At 47.2% G+C, this 19307-nt stretch overlaps 1 protein-coding gene across 4 annotated transcripts in view; it reads right to left on the bottom strand.

Annotated features, from left to right (window-relative positions):
• The window catches only part of LOC139226469 (elastin-like), a 435956-nt gene that overhangs the window by 119092 nt on the left and 297557 nt on the right, over positions 1–19307 (bottom strand). For all 4 annotated transcript variants that reach the window (XM_070857261.1, XM_070857262.1, XM_070857263.1 and 1 more), the window contains exon 38: positions 1731–1766. In XM_070857261.1, coding sequence (XP_070713362.1) covers positions 1731–1766 — 36 coding nt within the window. The remainder of the gene's footprint in view (positions 1–1730; positions 1767–19307) is intronic.

Below are 19307 nucleotides of genomic sequence, written 5' to 3'. Positions count from 1 at the left end.
TCCAATTCCATTTGGAAGGCTACTATTGACTCTTTTTCTATCACTCCATCAGGCAGTGCATTCCAAATCTTAACCACTTTTTACATAAAATAGCTTTTCCTCATGTCGCCTCAGGTTCTTTTGCCAATCACCTTAAATCTGTACCCTCTCGTTATCGAACCTTCAGCCACTGGAAACAGCTTCTCTTTATTTACTCTATCTAAATCCTTCATGATTTTAAAGATCTCTATCATATCTCCACTTCGCATTCTCCGCTCCAAGGAGAACAATCCCAGCTTCTCTAGTCTATCCACGTAACTGTAATCCCTCATCCTTGGAACCATTCTAGTAAATTTCTTCTGCATCCCCTCCAAAGCCTCACGTCCTTCCTAAAGTGTCGTGCCCAGAATTAGACACAATACTCCAGCTGGAGCCGAACTAGTGTTCTATATAGGTTTAGCATAACTTCCTGGCTTTTGTACTCTATGCCTCTATTTATAAAGCGCAGGATCCCATATGCTTTTCTAACTGCTTTGTTAACCTGTCATGCCACCTTCAAAGATTCACCCCCAGGTCTCTCTTTTCTTGCACCCTCTTTAAAGTTGTACCATATAGTATGTATGGTCTCTCTTCATTGTTCTACCTCACACATCTCTGCGTTGAATTTTATCTGCTATGTGCCCGCCTGTCTATGTCCTCTTGAAGTATATTACTATCTTCCTCACTGTTTACTATACTTCTAAGTTTCATGTCATTGCAAATTTTGAAATGGTGCCCTGTACCCCCAAGTCCAAGTCATTAATATATATCAAAACAGCAGTAGCACAAGTACTGGACTTTGGGGAACACCACTGCATGCTTCCCTCCAGTTCAAAAAAACAGCCATTCACCACAACGCTTTGTTTTCTATCGCTTAGCCAATTTTGACTCTCAACTTTGATTTACAAGCATGTCTCAGTAACGGAAACTAGATTAAAACCAAATGATTCATCGCAAAGTTGTTAATATTTTACTGGTGGTCACTTTTGGAAAGATGTAGAAATATCACAAAAGGGAAAAGGCAGCAAATCTCAAAATGAAGTCAAAAGTATCAAAATAAGCCACCAGCTTCAAATACAGCTAAAAAGTAGTCAATGGACATGAAAAATTATGAAATAATTCATAAAAGTATAGCATTGTAGAAGGAAAGAATATTGAGCAGTTTGTGACCCTGTAACCATCTGACAAGCCATTTGTTTTAGTTCTTTGATTCCTGTTGGTGTACCTTTTTAATTCGATCCTTTTCTTATATAGATCTCCCATTAAGTATTTAGCCAATTGAACATTTCATGTTGGTCTATAGCCAAGATTGTAACTTTCACTGCTTGTTTCTCATGTGGCAAGATATTTCCTGGTTTCTCTCTGGACAAAACCCTTGTAATAAAGGCTTGTACTTCAAAATCTTTGTGTACTCAGACAATGGATATTTTTTTAGTTTATAGAAAACAACTTCAGTATCTCAAAGCCAAATTCAATGCAGCCAAATTGTGTGTTATCCTACAGTAAAGTGAGAAGAGCTGATTGTAATATTTGGACAAATGCTCCTTCCCTCGAGGAAACCATTGTAACTGGGTTTGACGTTATTTGATGATGAATTTAATTGTTATGTACCTTCTATACTTGATAAGAAGATTGTTCCCATTAACATTCGATGCTTACTAATACAATAACAATTTGATGCTTTCACAAACTATGAAAGTAGAAAAATTTACCTCCATATTTAGCAGCTTTAGCTGCTCCGTATCCACCTGCAATGACAGAGAATTGATAAGTTATGACAGAGCAGAGACCAGCTACGTACAGAGCAGAACAATAAGAAACATTATGAAGATCAACAGCACCACTCATTCCAGATACAACAGGTTGCATCGAAAAATAACTGAAGTAGCAAGGGCAATTCTCTCACAAAATAGATCCTGATGGCTACTGGGAGGAAAGAAGCTTGCTGAACAGGTTTGCTTCTAACAGATTTCCCTAGTTCAATGGATGCTCCAGCAATTTTTGCATGGCAAGTTATGATTAATTCTGTATCAGAACATTTGTGTTCATTGGGGGTGGTGTTTGAAGCTTTATCACTCATATTCTGTGGAAGCTTTTGGAATTGATTCGGAATGTTGACAGGCAGCTGCAACAGCTTTTATGTTTTGAGCACTACAATCATGCTGATCGTATTACAATCTCATTGAGTAGTGAGTGCCACATCATATTTCACACTTGGGGCTCAATAATAACCCAGAAGCTGGTTCTGATCAGGGCAGGGCGGCGATAACGGGCGCCAAAACTGGAAGAAGTTTTGGTGTATCGGAATGTCCGAATTCAACATGGCTAACTAATTATAATTTTACTTCTGGTTTTGTGTCTTCAATGCACAATAGCGACGTGGTGCGCATAACGCGTTCTCAACTCGACTATTTAAAGGGCTAATTCAAGCATTTGGGGTGTTAGGAGTTTGTGCAAAGAGAGGGCTAAGTTGAAAGATGGAATCAGGACAGTCAAAGGCTGTGCTTCTCGGTTTAATGATGCATCACTTGATGTATTGCTGTGTACAGTGAGGAGGTGGAAGGAGATCATCTTCCCTGGCAACGGGATGAAGAAACCTGTTGCTATCACTAAGAAGGTGTCATTGGAGGAGACTGAGGAGTTCAGCAGCAGGAGCATCGGGACCATTCCTGGATCCAGTGCAGGAAGCAAATTATTGACCTAACCAGGTCAGGAAAGATGAGTGCAGTTACAGTTTTACCAACATCTTGTAGTGCACACCATCCCCACCCTTTCACTCTGACTTGTTAACCATACCCCATCTCATTGCTCTTCACACCCACTTAAATTTCAAAAACATCCATCATTCACTTTCTATGCAATTCCTGGCATCCCTATTTATTCATCCACCATTGCCATTCACCTCATTCCTTATGTATTGTGATGCATCTGCCGGATAGTTACCCTCACTGAATGCACTGCATCCATCGAGTGAACACATGCCCTTACAGCCAGTTATAGATGTGTTCCTTCCCTAACGCAGGAGAACAAAATACAAGGGAGAGGGAGAGGACTGGAGATGTCCTGCCACAAATTGCACAGCCAACAGCTGCAGAGGAAGAGGCAATGAAAATCAGTGACATCTCTGCGTATTTTGATATTTTGACCATCAGAGCTGGAGAGATTGGGGGCCTGAAATTCAGTACCACTGGAAAGCTGGTGCTCCCCTCCACCTTTTTGTGGCCATTAGCGTCTAAATTTTTTCGTGGCTAGGCCACCCCATATTCAGCTCCAAAAGTGAAGAAATGGGTTCCAGTGCTAATGAACCCTTCCAAAGTGAATTTTTCAGTGGTGTGGCTGTCTTAATTTGAGTGTTATCACCACGGAAAAATTCAGCATGCAGGTAAGGGTTTCTGAGCCAGTTGCCCGCTGGTCTTTTTAAAGGCTAGGGTTTGTAGCAAGGCCCTGAAGGGGGGGGGGGGGGGGGAGGAGGTTGGAAGGATGGCTGGTGTAAGAGGTGCAAGGAGAGCCAACAGGTTCACTGATATGGAACTGGAGACACTGATGGACACTGTGGAGGACAGAAGAAGAATACTGTTTCCTAACGTGGGGAGACCTGGCAGACAGGCAGTACATAATGCATGGAGGGCGATTGCAGGGGAGGTGTCAGGCACCTCCATATATGTGAGGGCACACCCACCCAGGAGGGTGCTGGCCAGTCTGTACCCAGCCCTTCCAGGGTGGCTTTGGCTCGACGCCTCCTAGCTCTGGGGCAATGGGGATCCTCCTCCTCCTCCTGCGCCCCCTCCTCCTCAGGTGGTATTACTGGCTCGACTTCCAGGGGCTGTCCCCTCATGATGGCCAGGTTGTGCAGCATGCAGCAGAACATGATGATTATGGAGACCCATTGAGGAGAGTGCTGCAAGGTGCCACCAGAGTGGTCCAGGCACCGGAATCTCTGCTTAAGGATGCCTATGCACTGCTCGATGATGCACCTGGTGGCACAATGAGCGTCATTGTATGCATGCTCTGGCGCTGTCCTGGGGTTCCACAGAGGAGTGAGCAGCCAAGTGGACAGGGGATATCCCTTGTCCCCAAGCAGCCAACCGCAATCCTGATTCGAGCCGGTGAAAACGGTGAGCACACTGGCCTGGCGCAGAATGAACGAATCATGGCTGCTGCCTGTCTGCACGCACGGTGCTGACAGTGATGCCTTCTCCTGCATGCCGCCCTGCTTCTGAGCAGGTGTACCAAGTGTCACCCTCCCAACACTCCTCCCATCCTCAGGGTGAACCCTGCCAAGCAGGTCTCTGCAGCCCACAGGCCTCCACTAAAGAGTCAGACCTGAAACTTATACAAAAGTATGTGCAAACCTCTGAGCAGCACTCAGCAGGTTGAATGGAGCCTAAACAATTAATACAACTATTAAAAGATAAATACAGTGGATACTGTAATCTTAAATAAAAACTCTAAAATTAATAAAACGATTTCCCTACCAAAGGGCCCTGATCGCTGCAACACTCCAGCGATGTCCCGTTTGAGCATTGACTCGAATACCTCGCAGGGGCACTACTGGGAAAAGGCTTACCTTTTTGCAGCTGAAAATCCCGTCCTTGCCGCTTTCCAGCGGCCTGCACACTGCAGAGCTCTCCGCTGGAAAGTCTCCTTTACAGCGGCTTCACCGCGCCATTTCCGGCAGAAATGCACACCGCTCAATTTCCCCCCGAGCTGAATATGGCTCGGGGAGGAAAATTCATCCGACCGTGGCAGCTGATCAATTTTATCGGTCACCTGCCAAAACTCTGCAGTAGCCGTCACTTCAGGCACGGTGAATTTCGGCCCCTGGGACTTCACAGTTGCCTGGTGACAGAATTAAATATCTCTGACCCATATCTCATACAGGCTCAATCACATTGACTTGATTTCAGCAACGAGTGAAAAATGCTAAGTGTAATTATGCTGAGTGGCAACTTTATTACATTGCTAGTACTAATTCAGTTCCTTTTTTCTCTCCTCCAGGGCCTTCATGCATAGAGTGGCTGTCTGTCGATGTTCCTAATGACGATTCCACAGAGGACCCGATTTCTACTTAGGGTGCACCATTACACGACATAGTACCAGGCACCAGTGCAAATACTTGCACTTCGGTGGGTCCTGTTAGACAGATTGTTGGATTTTTAACTGGTGACTCACAATTCACAAGTGAGCACGAATGGAAACTGGTGGCAGGGACAGATGTGGAGAGTCCGTGCCAGGGGCGCACTCCACTCCAAGCTCTGCTAAGCTGGACACAAATGCTGAACCCTGAGCTCCATCGGTGAAAAGGAGAATCATAGGAGAAACTAAAAGTAGGGGACATAGTCTTAGAATAAGGGGCCACCCATTTAAAACTGAGATGAGGAGAAATGTCTTCTCTGAGGGTTGTAAACCTATGGAATTTTCTGCCCTAGAGAGCTGTGGAGGCTGCTTCAATGAATATATTTAAGGTGGAGATAGACAGATTTTTGAGCGATAAGGGAATAAGGGGTTATGGGGAGCGGGCAGGGAAGTGGAGCTGAGTCAATGATCAGATCAGCCATCATATTGAATGGCGGAGCAGGCTCCAGGGGCCAAATGGTCTACTCCTGCTCCTATTTCTTATGTTCTTATGGAGGGGTGGCCATAAATTTGCGATGTACTGGCAGACATGTCACCCTAACACTTAACAATAGCAGAGAGGATTACATATGATATATGGCATAGAAACAAGACATTCAGCCCAACCTGTCCATGCCAGAGAATTATAGACCGGTCAGCCTGACATCGGTGGGTAAAATGATGGAATCAATTATTAAGGATGTCATCGGAGCGTATTTGGAAAGAGGTGACATGATAGGTGCAAGTCAGCATGGATTTGTGAAAGGGAAATCATGCTTGACAAAGCTTCTGGAATTTTTTGAGGATGTTTCCAGTAGAGTGGACAAGGGAGAACCATTTGATGTGGTGTATTTGGACATTCAGAAGGCTTTCGACAAGGTTCCACACAAGAGATTAATGTGCAAAGTTAAAGCACATGGGATTGGGGGTAGTGTGCTGACGTGGATTGAGAACTGGTTGGCAGACTCAAAGCAAAGAGTAGGAGTAAATGGGTACTTTTCAGAATGGCAGGCAGTGACTAGTGGGGTACCGCAAGGTTCTGTGCTGGGGCCCCAGCTGTTTACATTGTACATTAATGATTTAGACGAGGGGATTGAATGTAGTATCTCTAAATTTGCGGATGACACTAAGTTGGGTGGCAGTGTGAGCTGCGAGGAGGATGCTATGAGGCTGCAGAGTGACTTGGATAGGTTAGGTGAGTGGGAAAATGCATGGCAGATGAAGTATAATGTGGATAAATGTGAGGTTATCCACTTTGGTGGTAAAAACAGAGAGACAATTATCTGAATGGCGACAGATTAGGAAAAGGGGAGGTGCAACGAGACCTGGGTGTCATGGTACATCAGTCATTGAAGGTTGGCATGCAGGTACAGCAGGCGGTTAAGAAAGGAAATGGCATGTTGGCCTTCATAGCGAGGGGATTAGAGTACAGGGGCAGGGAGGTGTTACTACAGTTGTACAGGGCCTTGGTGAGGCCACACTTGGAGTATTGTGTACAGTTTTGGTCTCCTAACTTGAGGAAGGACGTTCTTGCTATTGAGGGAGTGCAGCGAAGGTTCACCAGACTGATTCCTGGGATGGCGGGATTGACATATCAAGAAAGACTGGATCAACTGGGCTTGTATTCACTGGAGTTCAGAAGAATGAGCAGGGATCTCATAGAAACGTTTAAAATTCTGACAGGTTTAGACAGGTTAGATGCAGGAAGAATGTTCCCAATGTTGGGGAAGTCCAGAACCAGGAGTCACAGTCTAAGGATAAGGGGTAAGCCATTTAGGACCGAGATGAGGAGAAACTTCTTCATCAAGAGAGTGGTGAACCTGTGGAATTCTCTACCACAGAAAGTTGTTGAGGCCAATTCACTAAATATATTCAAAAAGGTGTTAGATGTAGTCCTTACTACTAGGGGGATCAAGGGGTATGACGAGAAAGCAGGAATGGGGTACTGAAGTTGCATGTTCAGCCATGAACTCATTGAACAGCGGTGCAGGCTAGAAGGGCCGAATGGCCTACTCCTGCACCTATTTTCTATGTTTCTATGATGCAGAATATCCAACCTCTGACCCGTTCTGATTGTCATAGTATTTATTGTGGTTCGTCCAATTAAGTTTCTGGTCAATGGTGACCCCCAGGATGGTGGGGGATTTGGTAATGCCATGGAATATTAAGGGGTAGTGGTTAGACTCTCGCTTGTTGGAGATGGTCATTGCCGACACTTGTTTGACTCGAGAATGTTACTTGAACTTATCAGCCCATGCCTGAATGTCATCCTGGTCTTGCTGAATGTGGGCATGGACTGCTTCATTTTCTGAGGAGTTACGAATGGAACTGAGCACTGTGCAAACATCAGCGAATATCCCACTTCTGGCCTTATGATGGAGGGAAGGACATTGATGAAGTAGCTGAATATGGTTGGACTGGTATTCCCGGCAGCTGCAACCGGGCGGACACAGCCTTGGGGAACAATCCTTCTGGAGGAGCAGGAGGCTTCCTTCCAGCCCTCAAAGCTCCCCCACCAGCAGCCCGCACCCTCCGGGGTTGGAGATCGGTCAACCCCCCTACAGGGACAGGAATCTGAGCTCCGCCGCCCCCCCCCCCCGCCAAGCCGGGATCGCGAGTCAGCTCTGGGGTCGGGGATCGGACTCTCCCACCCCGGGTTGGGTTTTGGACCCCTCCCGGGGGATCGGATTCTGTCCCAGGCTTGCCTTGCCATGGGCTTGAACTTCCCCCAGGCTTGAAACGCCTCCCTCCCCCAACCTCACCTGGACCCAGTATCTATCTGTTGCTGCAGTGTCCAGCCTGCGTTCCCCACCCACCTCGAAGTCAACCTGTCCCACGTCCGCTGTGGAGTCAAATCTCCTGGTTCCCCACCGTCTACCGGGTCCCCCATACCATGTGGGTGGGAAACGGGAAATCTTGGCCAAAGTGTTCCCATGTCTCACCAGTTGCCTCAGACAACTGGTTACTACCAGTCAGACAATATCTGACATGTTGCCTCATCTCCCAATGGCTGAGTCTGCTCAAAAGTAGCCATGGCATCACACATCCTGATGTTTTGTCCAAACTTTACCAGCATGACAGTCAGCAAAAGAAATCTCAGCAAACTATTTACCAAAGGGGCAGAGAAAATAGCTGTGAGCAATGAGTATTTATTAATATCGGGATACCTGCCCTTTAACCAGCCCCATGAAGTGCCTCTAAATCTAGCCTCTATTTTACTGCTGAGTTTCCAGAGTCCTAGGAAACCCGTGCAGAAGATATTAAATTGAAATTAGTCAAAATTGGAGGGAGGTACCCTCATTAACATACTCTGATGATGGAACCGCCTCTCGAGCTCGGGTTACTCAGCCGCACCTGAACCCGCCTCTGTTAAAACCAGAAGTAGTTACGCTGGAGGGAGGTTGGGGTCGGGTTACCAGTTTTTCATATTTTAACCTACCCACCCGCCACTAACCTGTCCATCTTAGGGGGTTGAAATTCCACCTTTAGTCTCCCTATGGAGGTAGCCACATGATTAATGTTTTCTGAAAAATGAAAGGGTCGAAATTGCCCCCCTTTTTAAGGCCCGTTACCACCTCGAAGAGATGGTAAGGCCTTTCCGACTGGGGGCAGGCAGCAGGGCAGACCCCTGCCCAATTGCCAGCGGGATGGGGCCATCAGGCAGTGACCCCTTTTCCACCCCACCCGACGTTCCGACCCCTTACCACCTGGCAGCGACCCCTTTTCTGTCCCGCGGGGTAATTTGCCTCGCGGGAGCGCGGCCACCGTCGGTCAGTGCCCCCGACAGTTTCATGAGGTGGGAATCTGCCAGTGACTGGGCGGTGTGGCCGCCCTTAAATGGGAGGGCATACCGCCGCGGCCGCCATTTTATTTTGATTCCCGCTGGTTCGGCTAGGCCACCAACAGGCAACTCGGCACCTTCTCTTGGATGCCGTGCTGCTGGCCCGAACGAACCCCTCCAAGGTGGCCCAGTGGGCTCCACAGAGGCCTCAGTAGGCCTTGCATTGCCCCTTAAGTGAAGGGGACGGACTTTGCGATGAGTCAGCGCAACGCGGTACGTCTGCATCACTGTGGCGTGGTTAGCGAGTCATTGATGGACACCGCCCCGATACTACCTCCAACAGCGCCCAAAAGCGCTGAGAGGCAGTCTCTTGAACTAAAAGCCGAATTTCCCGCCTCTTCCCTCCGACTCCCACCAGGCGATAATAATTCAAATCCAGCCCGAAGTTTCTTTCAGATTCATTTGAGGTAACCCAGGAAATTTCTAGGAATTTGATCTAAAATGATAAACTAAAGTAAGAATGTGCATCTATCACATCTTCCAGATGATCCATAGCACTTCACAACAATTAATTACTCTTGAAGTACAATTACTGTGTGATGTACTCAATTTCTACACTGCAAAATCCTACAAACAACAAAAAGACGAATAAGCAGTTAATTTTTTTCTTGGGTCGTGCCAGCTGTGGGAGGAAAACTCCCTGCTCTTTATCAAAGAGTGCTGGGGAGCTTCTGTATCCTTATGAACCACCAGATCAGGATAATTTAAAATCTCACTAGAAAGATTGTCCCTCAACACAGAAATGAATTGAAATATCAGCCTAAATAATGTGCTAATGTCTTAGAATGGAGCTTAAACAAATAAGGGATGATTTTTAATTGCTGCTTGCCCGGATCTCATTTGTAAATGAACAATCAGCAGAGGAAAATTATATAGGCACTTTGGACACTGTGATGCCAAAACCGCCTGATTCAATTTTCAGCTGATCTGGGATCCTGTAAGCCCAGGTTCTCTCCGGGGATAAAGACTCATAAACCAATTATCCCTTGTGCTCTATTGAGTCCTGTGCTGCTGATTTTAACGTTGTCCTCCTTATTTTCAAATTCCACCACACATTAATTTTACCCTATCTGAAGAATCTTTTCAAGCTATATATTCCAGACTCCACTATCTGTTCCTATGACTTGAGACCACTACTTACTCCACCATTGAAGAATGATCATTCAGTCACTATGGGCTTGTTCTTAGAAATTCTCATCCATAGCATTTTGTCATCTTATCTCCTTTTTGCATTCGCAACAACAACTTATATTTATATAGCACCTTTAATGTAGTAAAATGTCCCAAGGTGCTTTACAGGAGCATTAACAAACAAATGGGCCAAAATTTGGTACCACTGCGTTTGGGGCACAAAGTTTTAAAAGATTGACCATTTAGCACCTGGCGAGATGGCCTGCAAAATTGTGGGAATTGGGCACTTTTCCTTCAGAAATGCAGCAAGGCGGTATCAGAGGCGCCAACGGCCTCAGTGGGGTGCTGCAGGGGCACTATTACAATTTCAACTGACTTTCATTCTCTGATAATGAGGCTGCTGTTCATTCCAGTTCTTAAAGGGGATGTCGTTTCAGGCAGCACCTGGTCATTCTCATCATTTCTTCAGTTGACTTTGTAAGGAAGGTGAGCGATGGGTGCTGCAGGACCTTATGCAAGGGCCACTCATTTAGCGACCTGCCATTGGGGACATTGGTGGGGGCAGTCGAGGGAAAGAGGGAGGAATTTTCCCTCCATCTGGGAGAAGGTCCACTCCACAGGTTCTTCGGGCCATGTGGGCAGAGGTGGCTGCGGAGGGGTCGGGCAGCATGGTCATGGATAGAACCCCTACACAGTGTTGCAAAAAATTCAACAATCTCACTTGTGAGTACATATTTCCACAATTCTTACATACCAGCCTCTGAGCCTCTGTCTGTGCACATTCTGAAAACCAGCACTTAACCCAGCAGGCAACCACCGACCATCTGTGCCTATTCACAGTCACAGCCTCATTCAAAGTCTTGCCTACATTCACAGCTATTTAACCATGGCAGGCATATCTTCCACATACATAACTGGACTCTTACTCACACAGCTTCCTTTCGTTTGCAGGCCAAGATGACACACAATAAGATGCAGCAGCTGGAGGAGGGGAAAGAAGCTGAACTGTGCCAGCTTTCCGACCTGGAGGAGCGAGTACTGCGGCTCATTGGCCCGCAGGTGGTGGATCCCATGACCGCCAGAGTCCTCAAGCCTGATGGGGGCAACAATCGCATCTTTATCCCCTCTTTTCATCCCACTTCCCCGTTAAAGCAGAAGGCCCCATCATTTTCCACCTCCTCATTCTGTCTGCCTTCCTTGCTTCATTCCTGCCCCCCCGCCCCCGCCCTCACCTTAACTCGACTCTTGTGCCATTAATGCTTTCAAATAATAAGTCAGCAGATGAGCAGCCTGTGCTTGAGCCCCCATCCCCAACCCAGTCATGAGGGAGAGGAGGATGAGGAGGAGGATGAGGAGGGGGAGGAGGAGTTGGAGCCAAGCACTGAGTCACTGCTTCGCTCACCCGCAGGCACCAGCTCAGATACTGGCACTACGCAGTCATTGGAAGTTAGCTTAGGACATGGGTATGCACTGGGTGATGCACCGGGGTCGAGAGCTGCAGCAGGGCCAAGAGGAAGGAGAAGCACGGGAGCCATCTGCCCGGAGGGCAAGTTCTGCTGCACAGGACTCAGATGAGGACCTCAATGGGGAGGCATTCACACAAAGGATGATACCCATGGACTCTGACATGATAGGTGTAATGGCAAGGGTGCCCGAGAGCCTGTTGCAAGTGCTAAGGAGCATGGAGGAGTCTGCTTCCCACATTGTAGACAGCTCTGCGCACACCATGGAGCCCACCATTGCCAGTGTACAGGTGATGGTGAACTCCCAGACAGAACGTGTGGACATGTGTCATGGATGATGTGGCAGGTTCCATTGTGGCACAGGTGGAAGCAATGCAATGCGTTGCAATAGTCAATGATTGCTCGCATGGATGCTCAGACTACTCTCGGCAATCTCATCTTGATGCCACGCAATGTCTTGGTGATGTCATGCAGTCTCAGCTGCATGCCATGCAAGTTTTGACTGTTGCCATCACCGCTGGGTCCACCACAGTTGACCAGTGTCGCAGCAGCCCAGCTATCTGTGCTCCATCAGATTGTTGGAGATGCTGAGGTACTGCCCCGGAGGTGTGGCACTGGGTCAGTGGAGCATGATGACAGGATTCCTGGTCCCACCACTAGCACTCTGCCATTGCACGCACTTATCCATGCCGGTCACCCAGCGAGCTCAAACTGCCGCTCAGGCTGTGCAGTCTGCAGCCGGGCCTTCTAGGCCCAGAGCTGGTTGAGGGTGACCTACAAAGCTATCTGCAGTCTTTGGCATAGACACACAGCAGCCTTCCACCAACCATGCTGCAGCCACAGAGGAGACACTGCGGAGAAGGTGTAGAATAGGTAATCGAAAAAGGGGCTATAAGGAAATGCACAAGGGTAATAATTAAATACACAGTTTTACATTTTATTGTTGTTTCATAAATGGTAATTGGAATGCTTAATGTTTGCTGCTGTCTCTCATTTCAGTGTTGGGGATTTGGTATGGAAGGACAAATTGATGTGGTGATGGGAAGTGGGATGGAAATCAATGGAAACGAGCTCTGATGAGATGATCGTGGACTTCCCTTGTCGGATTCTGATGTACTCGCTGCCTCCCCCATAGTGGCTGTTGCTGCTCCTGCTCCTCCTCATCTTCCTGCTGTTGCTCTTCCTCCTGGTCTTTCTCCTGGTGCTCCTCCTCCTGAGGTGGTACAGCTATGCCTGGTGTCAATGGCTGTGCCCTCATGATGGCCAAGTTGTGCAGCATGCAGAAGACGACGACGAATAAGGACACCCGCTCAGGTGGGTATAGCAGGACTCCTCGCGAGCAGTCAAGGTAGTGGAAACGTTGCTTCAGCACTCCGATGGTCTGCTCAATGATGTTCCTGGTGCCAGCGTGGCTTGCATTGTACGAGTGCTGGGCAGGAGTGTTGGGGTTGCGGAGAGGAGCCATGAGCCAGGCCCGTAGCGGATAGCACTCTGAGCAGCCAGCTGCGAGTTTCATTTGGGGGCTGGAACAGAACTGGCACACCGGTCTGGCGCAGGATGATGGCATCATGGCTGCTGCCAGGATAGCGGGCATTGACCGTCATTATTCTCCGTGTGTGGTCGCACACCAACTGTACATTCAGTGAGTGGTAGCCTATGGGGTTACGGTGATCTCTATTGTGCTCGGTGTCCTCAAAGCGACGTGGATGCAGTCAATGGCACCCTGCACCATGGAGAAGCCCATAATCCCAGAAAAGCCACTTGCACGCTCGTGCTGATTCTCTCTGCTCATGCGAAAGGAGATGTAGTCTCTCCTCCTTTTGTACAGAGCATTGTGACCTTGCGGATGGAGCAATGGACGCCAAACTGGGAGATGTTGGAGATGTTTCCTGTTGCTCCCTGGAAAGATCCATTGGCATAGAAATTCTGTCCTTGACTACCACTGAGAGAGTCATCCTCACCCTAGTAAGAGGCTCGTGGTCTCGTTGCAGCGATGGCAGAGCTCTGTGATCATGCCCTTCCTGAAACGCAGCCTTCGCACACACAGCTCCTCAGTGAAATTGATATAGGAGGACTGCTGACGGATTCTCCCTTTGCCTCGCTCCATGGGCCTCTCCCTGTTGTGCTCCCTCTCTTACTCGTAGCCTTTTTCTCTCCCTCTCGATGCCTTTCCATCTGCAATTAGTGGCGCTATTGTCTTCGGTGAAGCATCCTGACAGTGAAGTCGGAGCAGGTGGAAGTGGCACAACGTCAAATGTGCTGTGAGTGATGCAGGGGAAAAGGTAGGAAGCAGAACAATGATTTAGCAAAAAAAAAAAATCGCTGCTATCGGTCCACCAGCCACCTGACTAACTGTTGCAAACCAGAGATAAGTAATGGACGACAAAAAAATACTTTACAAGATGCCGCTTTTAAATAGCGCTGGCGCATCCGGTTCCCAACTGCAACTCGACAGCTCAAGCCATCGTTGTCATCGGCAGGCTCCAAGTTTGGTTGCGTGGGGCAATTTCACTTCCAGGGCAATAAGGGGACAATGCGCATGGTGATGATGTTATCATCGCTGCCCGCCGCCAAGCTAAAACTACTGCCCAATTCTGCGGCGGTCAATTTTCTCGTCGCGCCTGGGCAAAATCTATTTTGCGCCCCATTGGCGCTTCCTGGAAGTGATAACAGCTGTCGCTAAGAGGAGCAATTTCTGCACCAAAATTTTGATACCGAGCTACGTAAGGAGATATTAGGAAAGGCCAAAGCTAGGTCAAAGAGGAAAGTTTTAAAGAGCATCTTAAAGAAGAAGTGGCAAGTAGAGAGGTGGTGAGGTTTTGAGAGGGAATTCCAGAGCTTAGGGCCGCCAATGGTGTAGCAATGGAAATTGGGAATGCGCAAGAGGCCAGATTTGGAGGTGTGCAGAGATCTCGGTGGATTGTAGGACTAGAGGAGGTTATAGAGATCAGGAAGGGTGGGGCCATGGAAGGATTTAAAAACCAGATGAGAATTTTAAAATTAATGCACTGCCGGACTGGGAGCTAATGTAGGTAGGGGGCATAGGGTGATGGGTGAACGGGACTTGATGCGAGTTAGGATACTGGCAGCAGAGTTTTTGATGAGCTCCAATTCATGGAGGGTGCAAGGTTGGAGGCTCGTCAGGAGAGCCTGAGTAACAAAGGCATGGATGAGTGTTTCAGCAGCCGATGGACTGAGGCAGAAGCGGAGATGAGCGATGTTACAGAGATGGAAGTAAGCAGTCTTAGTGATGGAGAGGATATGGGGATGGAAGCTCAGGGTCAAATAGGATTCCAAGGTTGCCTCAAACAGTGGCCAACGAGTGGGATGAAGTCGGTGGTTAAGGAATTGAGTTTGGGGCAGGGGCCAAACACAGTGGGCTGGATTTTAACACCCAAAAACGGGTTGGTGGGGTCAGATCAGAGGTTCAAACTTTAAAAGTCTCAAATCTGACCCCAATCTGTCCACTTTCACGTTTAATGGAGGCGGGACAAGGGGCGGGAAGCTTGGCAATTTAAATATTTTAATGAGGCTGGCAACCTCCAATTTAACCTGTTTTCCAGGCTTAACTGTGGCCAGACGGATTTTCTAGGCCTCGGGAAACCAGGCACCTGAAGGACAGCTTCGGGGAGAAGGCAAGTGCCTCTACAGCCTTCCTTGTTTGCCAGGAGAAGCAAGAGTGTTTCCTCTCTGCCCCCAATCTTCCTCCCATCCCCATCAGACACCCTCTCCCATTCAAAGACCCCCACGGTCAGGGATTGGACATCCGAGAGCAGCTCTCCACAGATCCGGGATTGGACCTACCTGGTCCTTCAGCCTGCTCTGGAGTGCTCCTTGCCCGACTGGAAGCCAAGCCCGTCAATCAGGCGGATATCCAGGCGGGGAACCGGTCAATGACAAAAGACGCATGCTGTGAAGTTAAAACTCCACAGTTGTGGGGAAACTCCAACATTGGGGTTTCCCATCTGAAACTCCAGCTCCCACCACCTGTGTTACCCGGCCCTGTTAATATCCAGTATTTATTTGGAGGAAGTTTTGTTTATGCAATACTGGATGTTTGACAAGCAGCGTGACAAATCAGAGATAGTGGAGGGGTCGACAGAGATGGTGGTGTGGTAGAGCTGTGTGTTGTCTGCATACATGTAGAACTTGATGTATTTTTGGATGATATTGCTGAGGGGCAGCATGTGGATTAGAAATATAAGGAGCCCCAAGAATAGATCCTTAGGGATTCTAGAGGTAATGAAGTGGGAGTAGGAAGAGAAGCTATTGCAGGTGATTCTCTGGCTATGACTGGATAGATAGGAATGGAACCAGTCAAGGGCAGTCAAATACAACTCGATGATAGAGGAGAGCCGTTAGAGGAAGTTGTTGTGGTCAACTATGTTAAAAGCGAGACAGTTTGAGAAGGATGATGAGGGATAATTTACCATGGTCACAGTCACTTAAGATGTCACTTAGGATGACTTTGGTAAGGGCTATTTCAATGCTGTAGTTGGGGACGGAAATCTGATTAGAGGGATCAAAAGCATCCTAAAAACCCATCTAATATGACTGCTTTTTCAGTCTTAGTCCATTAAATATATTTCTTTTACTACTTGGAGTGCTAGGTAAAATTTATGATGATAAAATAGGCCTCAATTTATAGAGAACCTTATTGTGTCTCTGAGAATCAACCAAAAATGCTTCATGTACAATGTATTACTTTGAAGTGCAGTTATTATTGTTCTAGAGGTAGTCAATGCTTTTGGATATTTCTGTCTTGAATGGGTACAGAGGCAAGCCAGGAAATGCTTGGTGCACTGGGAGGCCTGCCAGCCAGCTTGTGCACAATATTGCAGAGCATGGAGGAATCCAGCTCCAGATTATTTCAAGGCTTTGAGCAAAGCAGGGAGATCATTCTGTCCAACATGAACACGACAGTGACACCCACCACAATGGAGTCTCTTATGACCTAATGGAAGCTCAGATGCCTACTAATGTAGCTCACACTGTTGCCATCGAAGCTCAGACAGCTATGATCTTGGCTCTGGGGGACAATGTTGACAGGGACCTCCAAAGTATCGCAGCGGCTTTGCACTCTGTTCTCACCCAGAGCCGCAAGAGTGCCGAGGTGCAGTCTCAGGACAGTATCCATAATGGAAGCTCAACAGCCTTCCACCTCCCAAGCTATTGCCATTGGGGAAATAGTTTGTAGGAACATTAAAATAGGGAAACAAGCAAACACGACGGATACTAAGGGAATGCACAATGGAGATTCATAATTATTTATATTATCTGTAAGGATCAGCTGGACTAACTTTGTTTGACAATTTTCTCTTTGTTCTGCATTCGGTGTTGGTTACTATATTTGTTGCTAAGTGAGGGCAAGACCCATAAGGCTGGTCTGAAGGAAAGCAATCGGATGGTGGGACTGGATGTATTGGAGATGGGAGGGATGGTTTAGGTGAAATGTACTTTGATAAGCTGATGTAAGAGCTCTGGCACTAGAGGCACTAAGTCCTTGACACTGCTCATGCTCTTTCTCCTCCTCATCTTCATGCTCCACCTACTCATCTTCCTCTTCCTTCTCCTGCAATTCTGGTCATCTAGATGGTGTGTAGGATTCAATTGTAAGGGGAATAGTTAGGCGTTTCTGCGGCCGCAACCGAGACTCCAGGATGGTATGTTGCCTCCCTGGTGCAAGGGTCAAGGATGTCTCGGAGCAGGTGCAGGACATTCTGAAAAGGGAGGGTGAACAGCCAGTTGTTGTGATGCATATAGGTACCAACGATATAGGAAAAAATGGGATGAGGTCTTACAAGACGAATTTAGGGAGCTAGGAGTTAAATTAAAAAGTTGGACCCCCAAAAGTAGTAATCTCAGGATTGCTACCAGTGCCACGTGCTAGTCAGAGTAGGAATTGCAGGGTAGCTCAGATGAATACGTGGCTTGAGAAATGGTGCAGAAGGGAGGGATTCAAATTCCTGGGACATTGGAACCGGTTCTGGGGGAGGTGGGACCAATAAAACTGGACGGTCTGCACCTGGGCAGGATCGGAACCAATGTCCTCGGGGGAGTGTTTGCTAGTGCTGTTGGGAAGGAGTTAAATTAATATGGCAGGGAGGTGGGACCCTATGCAGGGAGACAGAGGGAAATAGAAGGGGGGCAGAAGCAAAAGATAGAAAGGAGAACAGTAAAAGTGGAGGGCAGAGAAACCCAAGGCAAAAAACAAAAAGGGCCACATTACAGCAAGATTCAAAAGGAGCAAAGTGTGTTAAAAAGACAAGCCTGAAGGCTCTGTGCCTCAATGCAAGGAGTATTCGGAATAAGGTGGATCAATTAACTGCGCAGATAGCAGTTAACGGATACAATGTGATTGGCATCACAGAGACATGGCTCCAGGGTGACCAAGGCTGGGAACTCAACATCCAAGGCTATTCAGCATTTAGGAAGGATAGACAGAAAAGAAAAGGAGGCGGGGTGGCGTTGCTGGTTAAAGAGGAAATCAATGCAATTGTAAGGAAGGACATTAGCCTGGATGATGTGGAATCGGTATGGGTGGAGCTATGGAATTTCACAGGTCAGAAAACGCTAGTGGGAGTTGTGTATAAACCACCAAATAGTAGTAGTGAGGTTGGGGACAGCACCAAGAAATAGGGCATGTGTACAATAAAGGTACAGCAGTAATCATGGACGACTTTAATCTACATATAGATTGGGCTAACCTAACTGGTAGCAATGCGGTGGAGGAGGATTTCCTGGAGTGTATTAGGGATGGTTTTCTAGACCAATATGTCAAGGAACCAATCAGGGAGCTGGCCATCCTATGCTGGGTGATGTGTAATGAGAAGGGACTAATTAGCAATCTTGTTATGCGAGGTCCTTTGGGGAAAAGTGACCATAATATGGTAGAATTCCTTATTAAGATGGAGAGTGACAAAGTTAATTCGGAAACTAGGGTCCTGAACTTAAGGAAAGGTAACTTCGATGGTATGAGGTGTGAATTGGCTAGAATAGACTGGCAGAGGATACTTAAAGGGTTGACGGTGGATAAGCAATGGCAAACATTTAAAGATCACATGGATGAACTTCAGCAATTGTACATCCCTGTCTAGAGTAAAAATAAAACTGGAAAGGTGGCTCAACCATGGCTAACAAGGGAAATTAAGGATGGTGTTAAAACCAAGGAAGAGGCATATAAATTGGCTAGAAAAAGCAACAAACCTGAGGACTGGGAGAAATTTAGAATTCAACAGAGGAGGACAAAGGGTTTAATTAAGAAGGGGAAAATAGAGTACAAGAGGAAGCTTGCAGGGAACATAAAAACTGACTGCAAAAGCTTCTATAAGTATGTGAAGAGAAAAAGATTAGTAAAGACAAACGTAGATCCCTTGCAGTCAGATTCAGGTGAATTTATAATGGGGAACAAAGAAATGGCAGACCAATTGAACCAATACTTTGGTTCTGTCTTCACAAAGGAAGATACTAATAACCTTCCGAATGTACTAGGGGACAGTGGGCCTAGTGAGAATGAGGAACTGAAAGATATCCTTATTAGGCGGGAAATTGTGTTAGGGAAATTGATGGGATTAAAGGGTGATAAATCCCCGGGTCCTGATAGTCTGCATCTCAGAGTACTTAAGGAAGTGGCCCTAGAAATAGTGGATGCATTGGTGATCATTTTCCAACAATCTATTGACTCTGGATCAGTTCCTATGGACTAGAGGGTAGCTAATGTAATGTCACTTTTTAAAAAA

This window comes from Pristiophorus japonicus, chromosome 16 (assembly GCF_044704955.1).
Source record: "Pristiophorus japonicus isolate sPriJap1 chromosome 16, sPriJap1.hap1, whole genome shotgun sequence".
NCBI classification, from domain to species: domain Eukaryota; kingdom Metazoa; phylum Chordata; class Chondrichthyes; family Pristiophoridae; genus Pristiophorus; species Pristiophorus japonicus.
The sequence above is the reverse complement of the archived record's forward strand: the minus strand, read 5'-3'. Positions and strand labels throughout refer to the sequence as shown.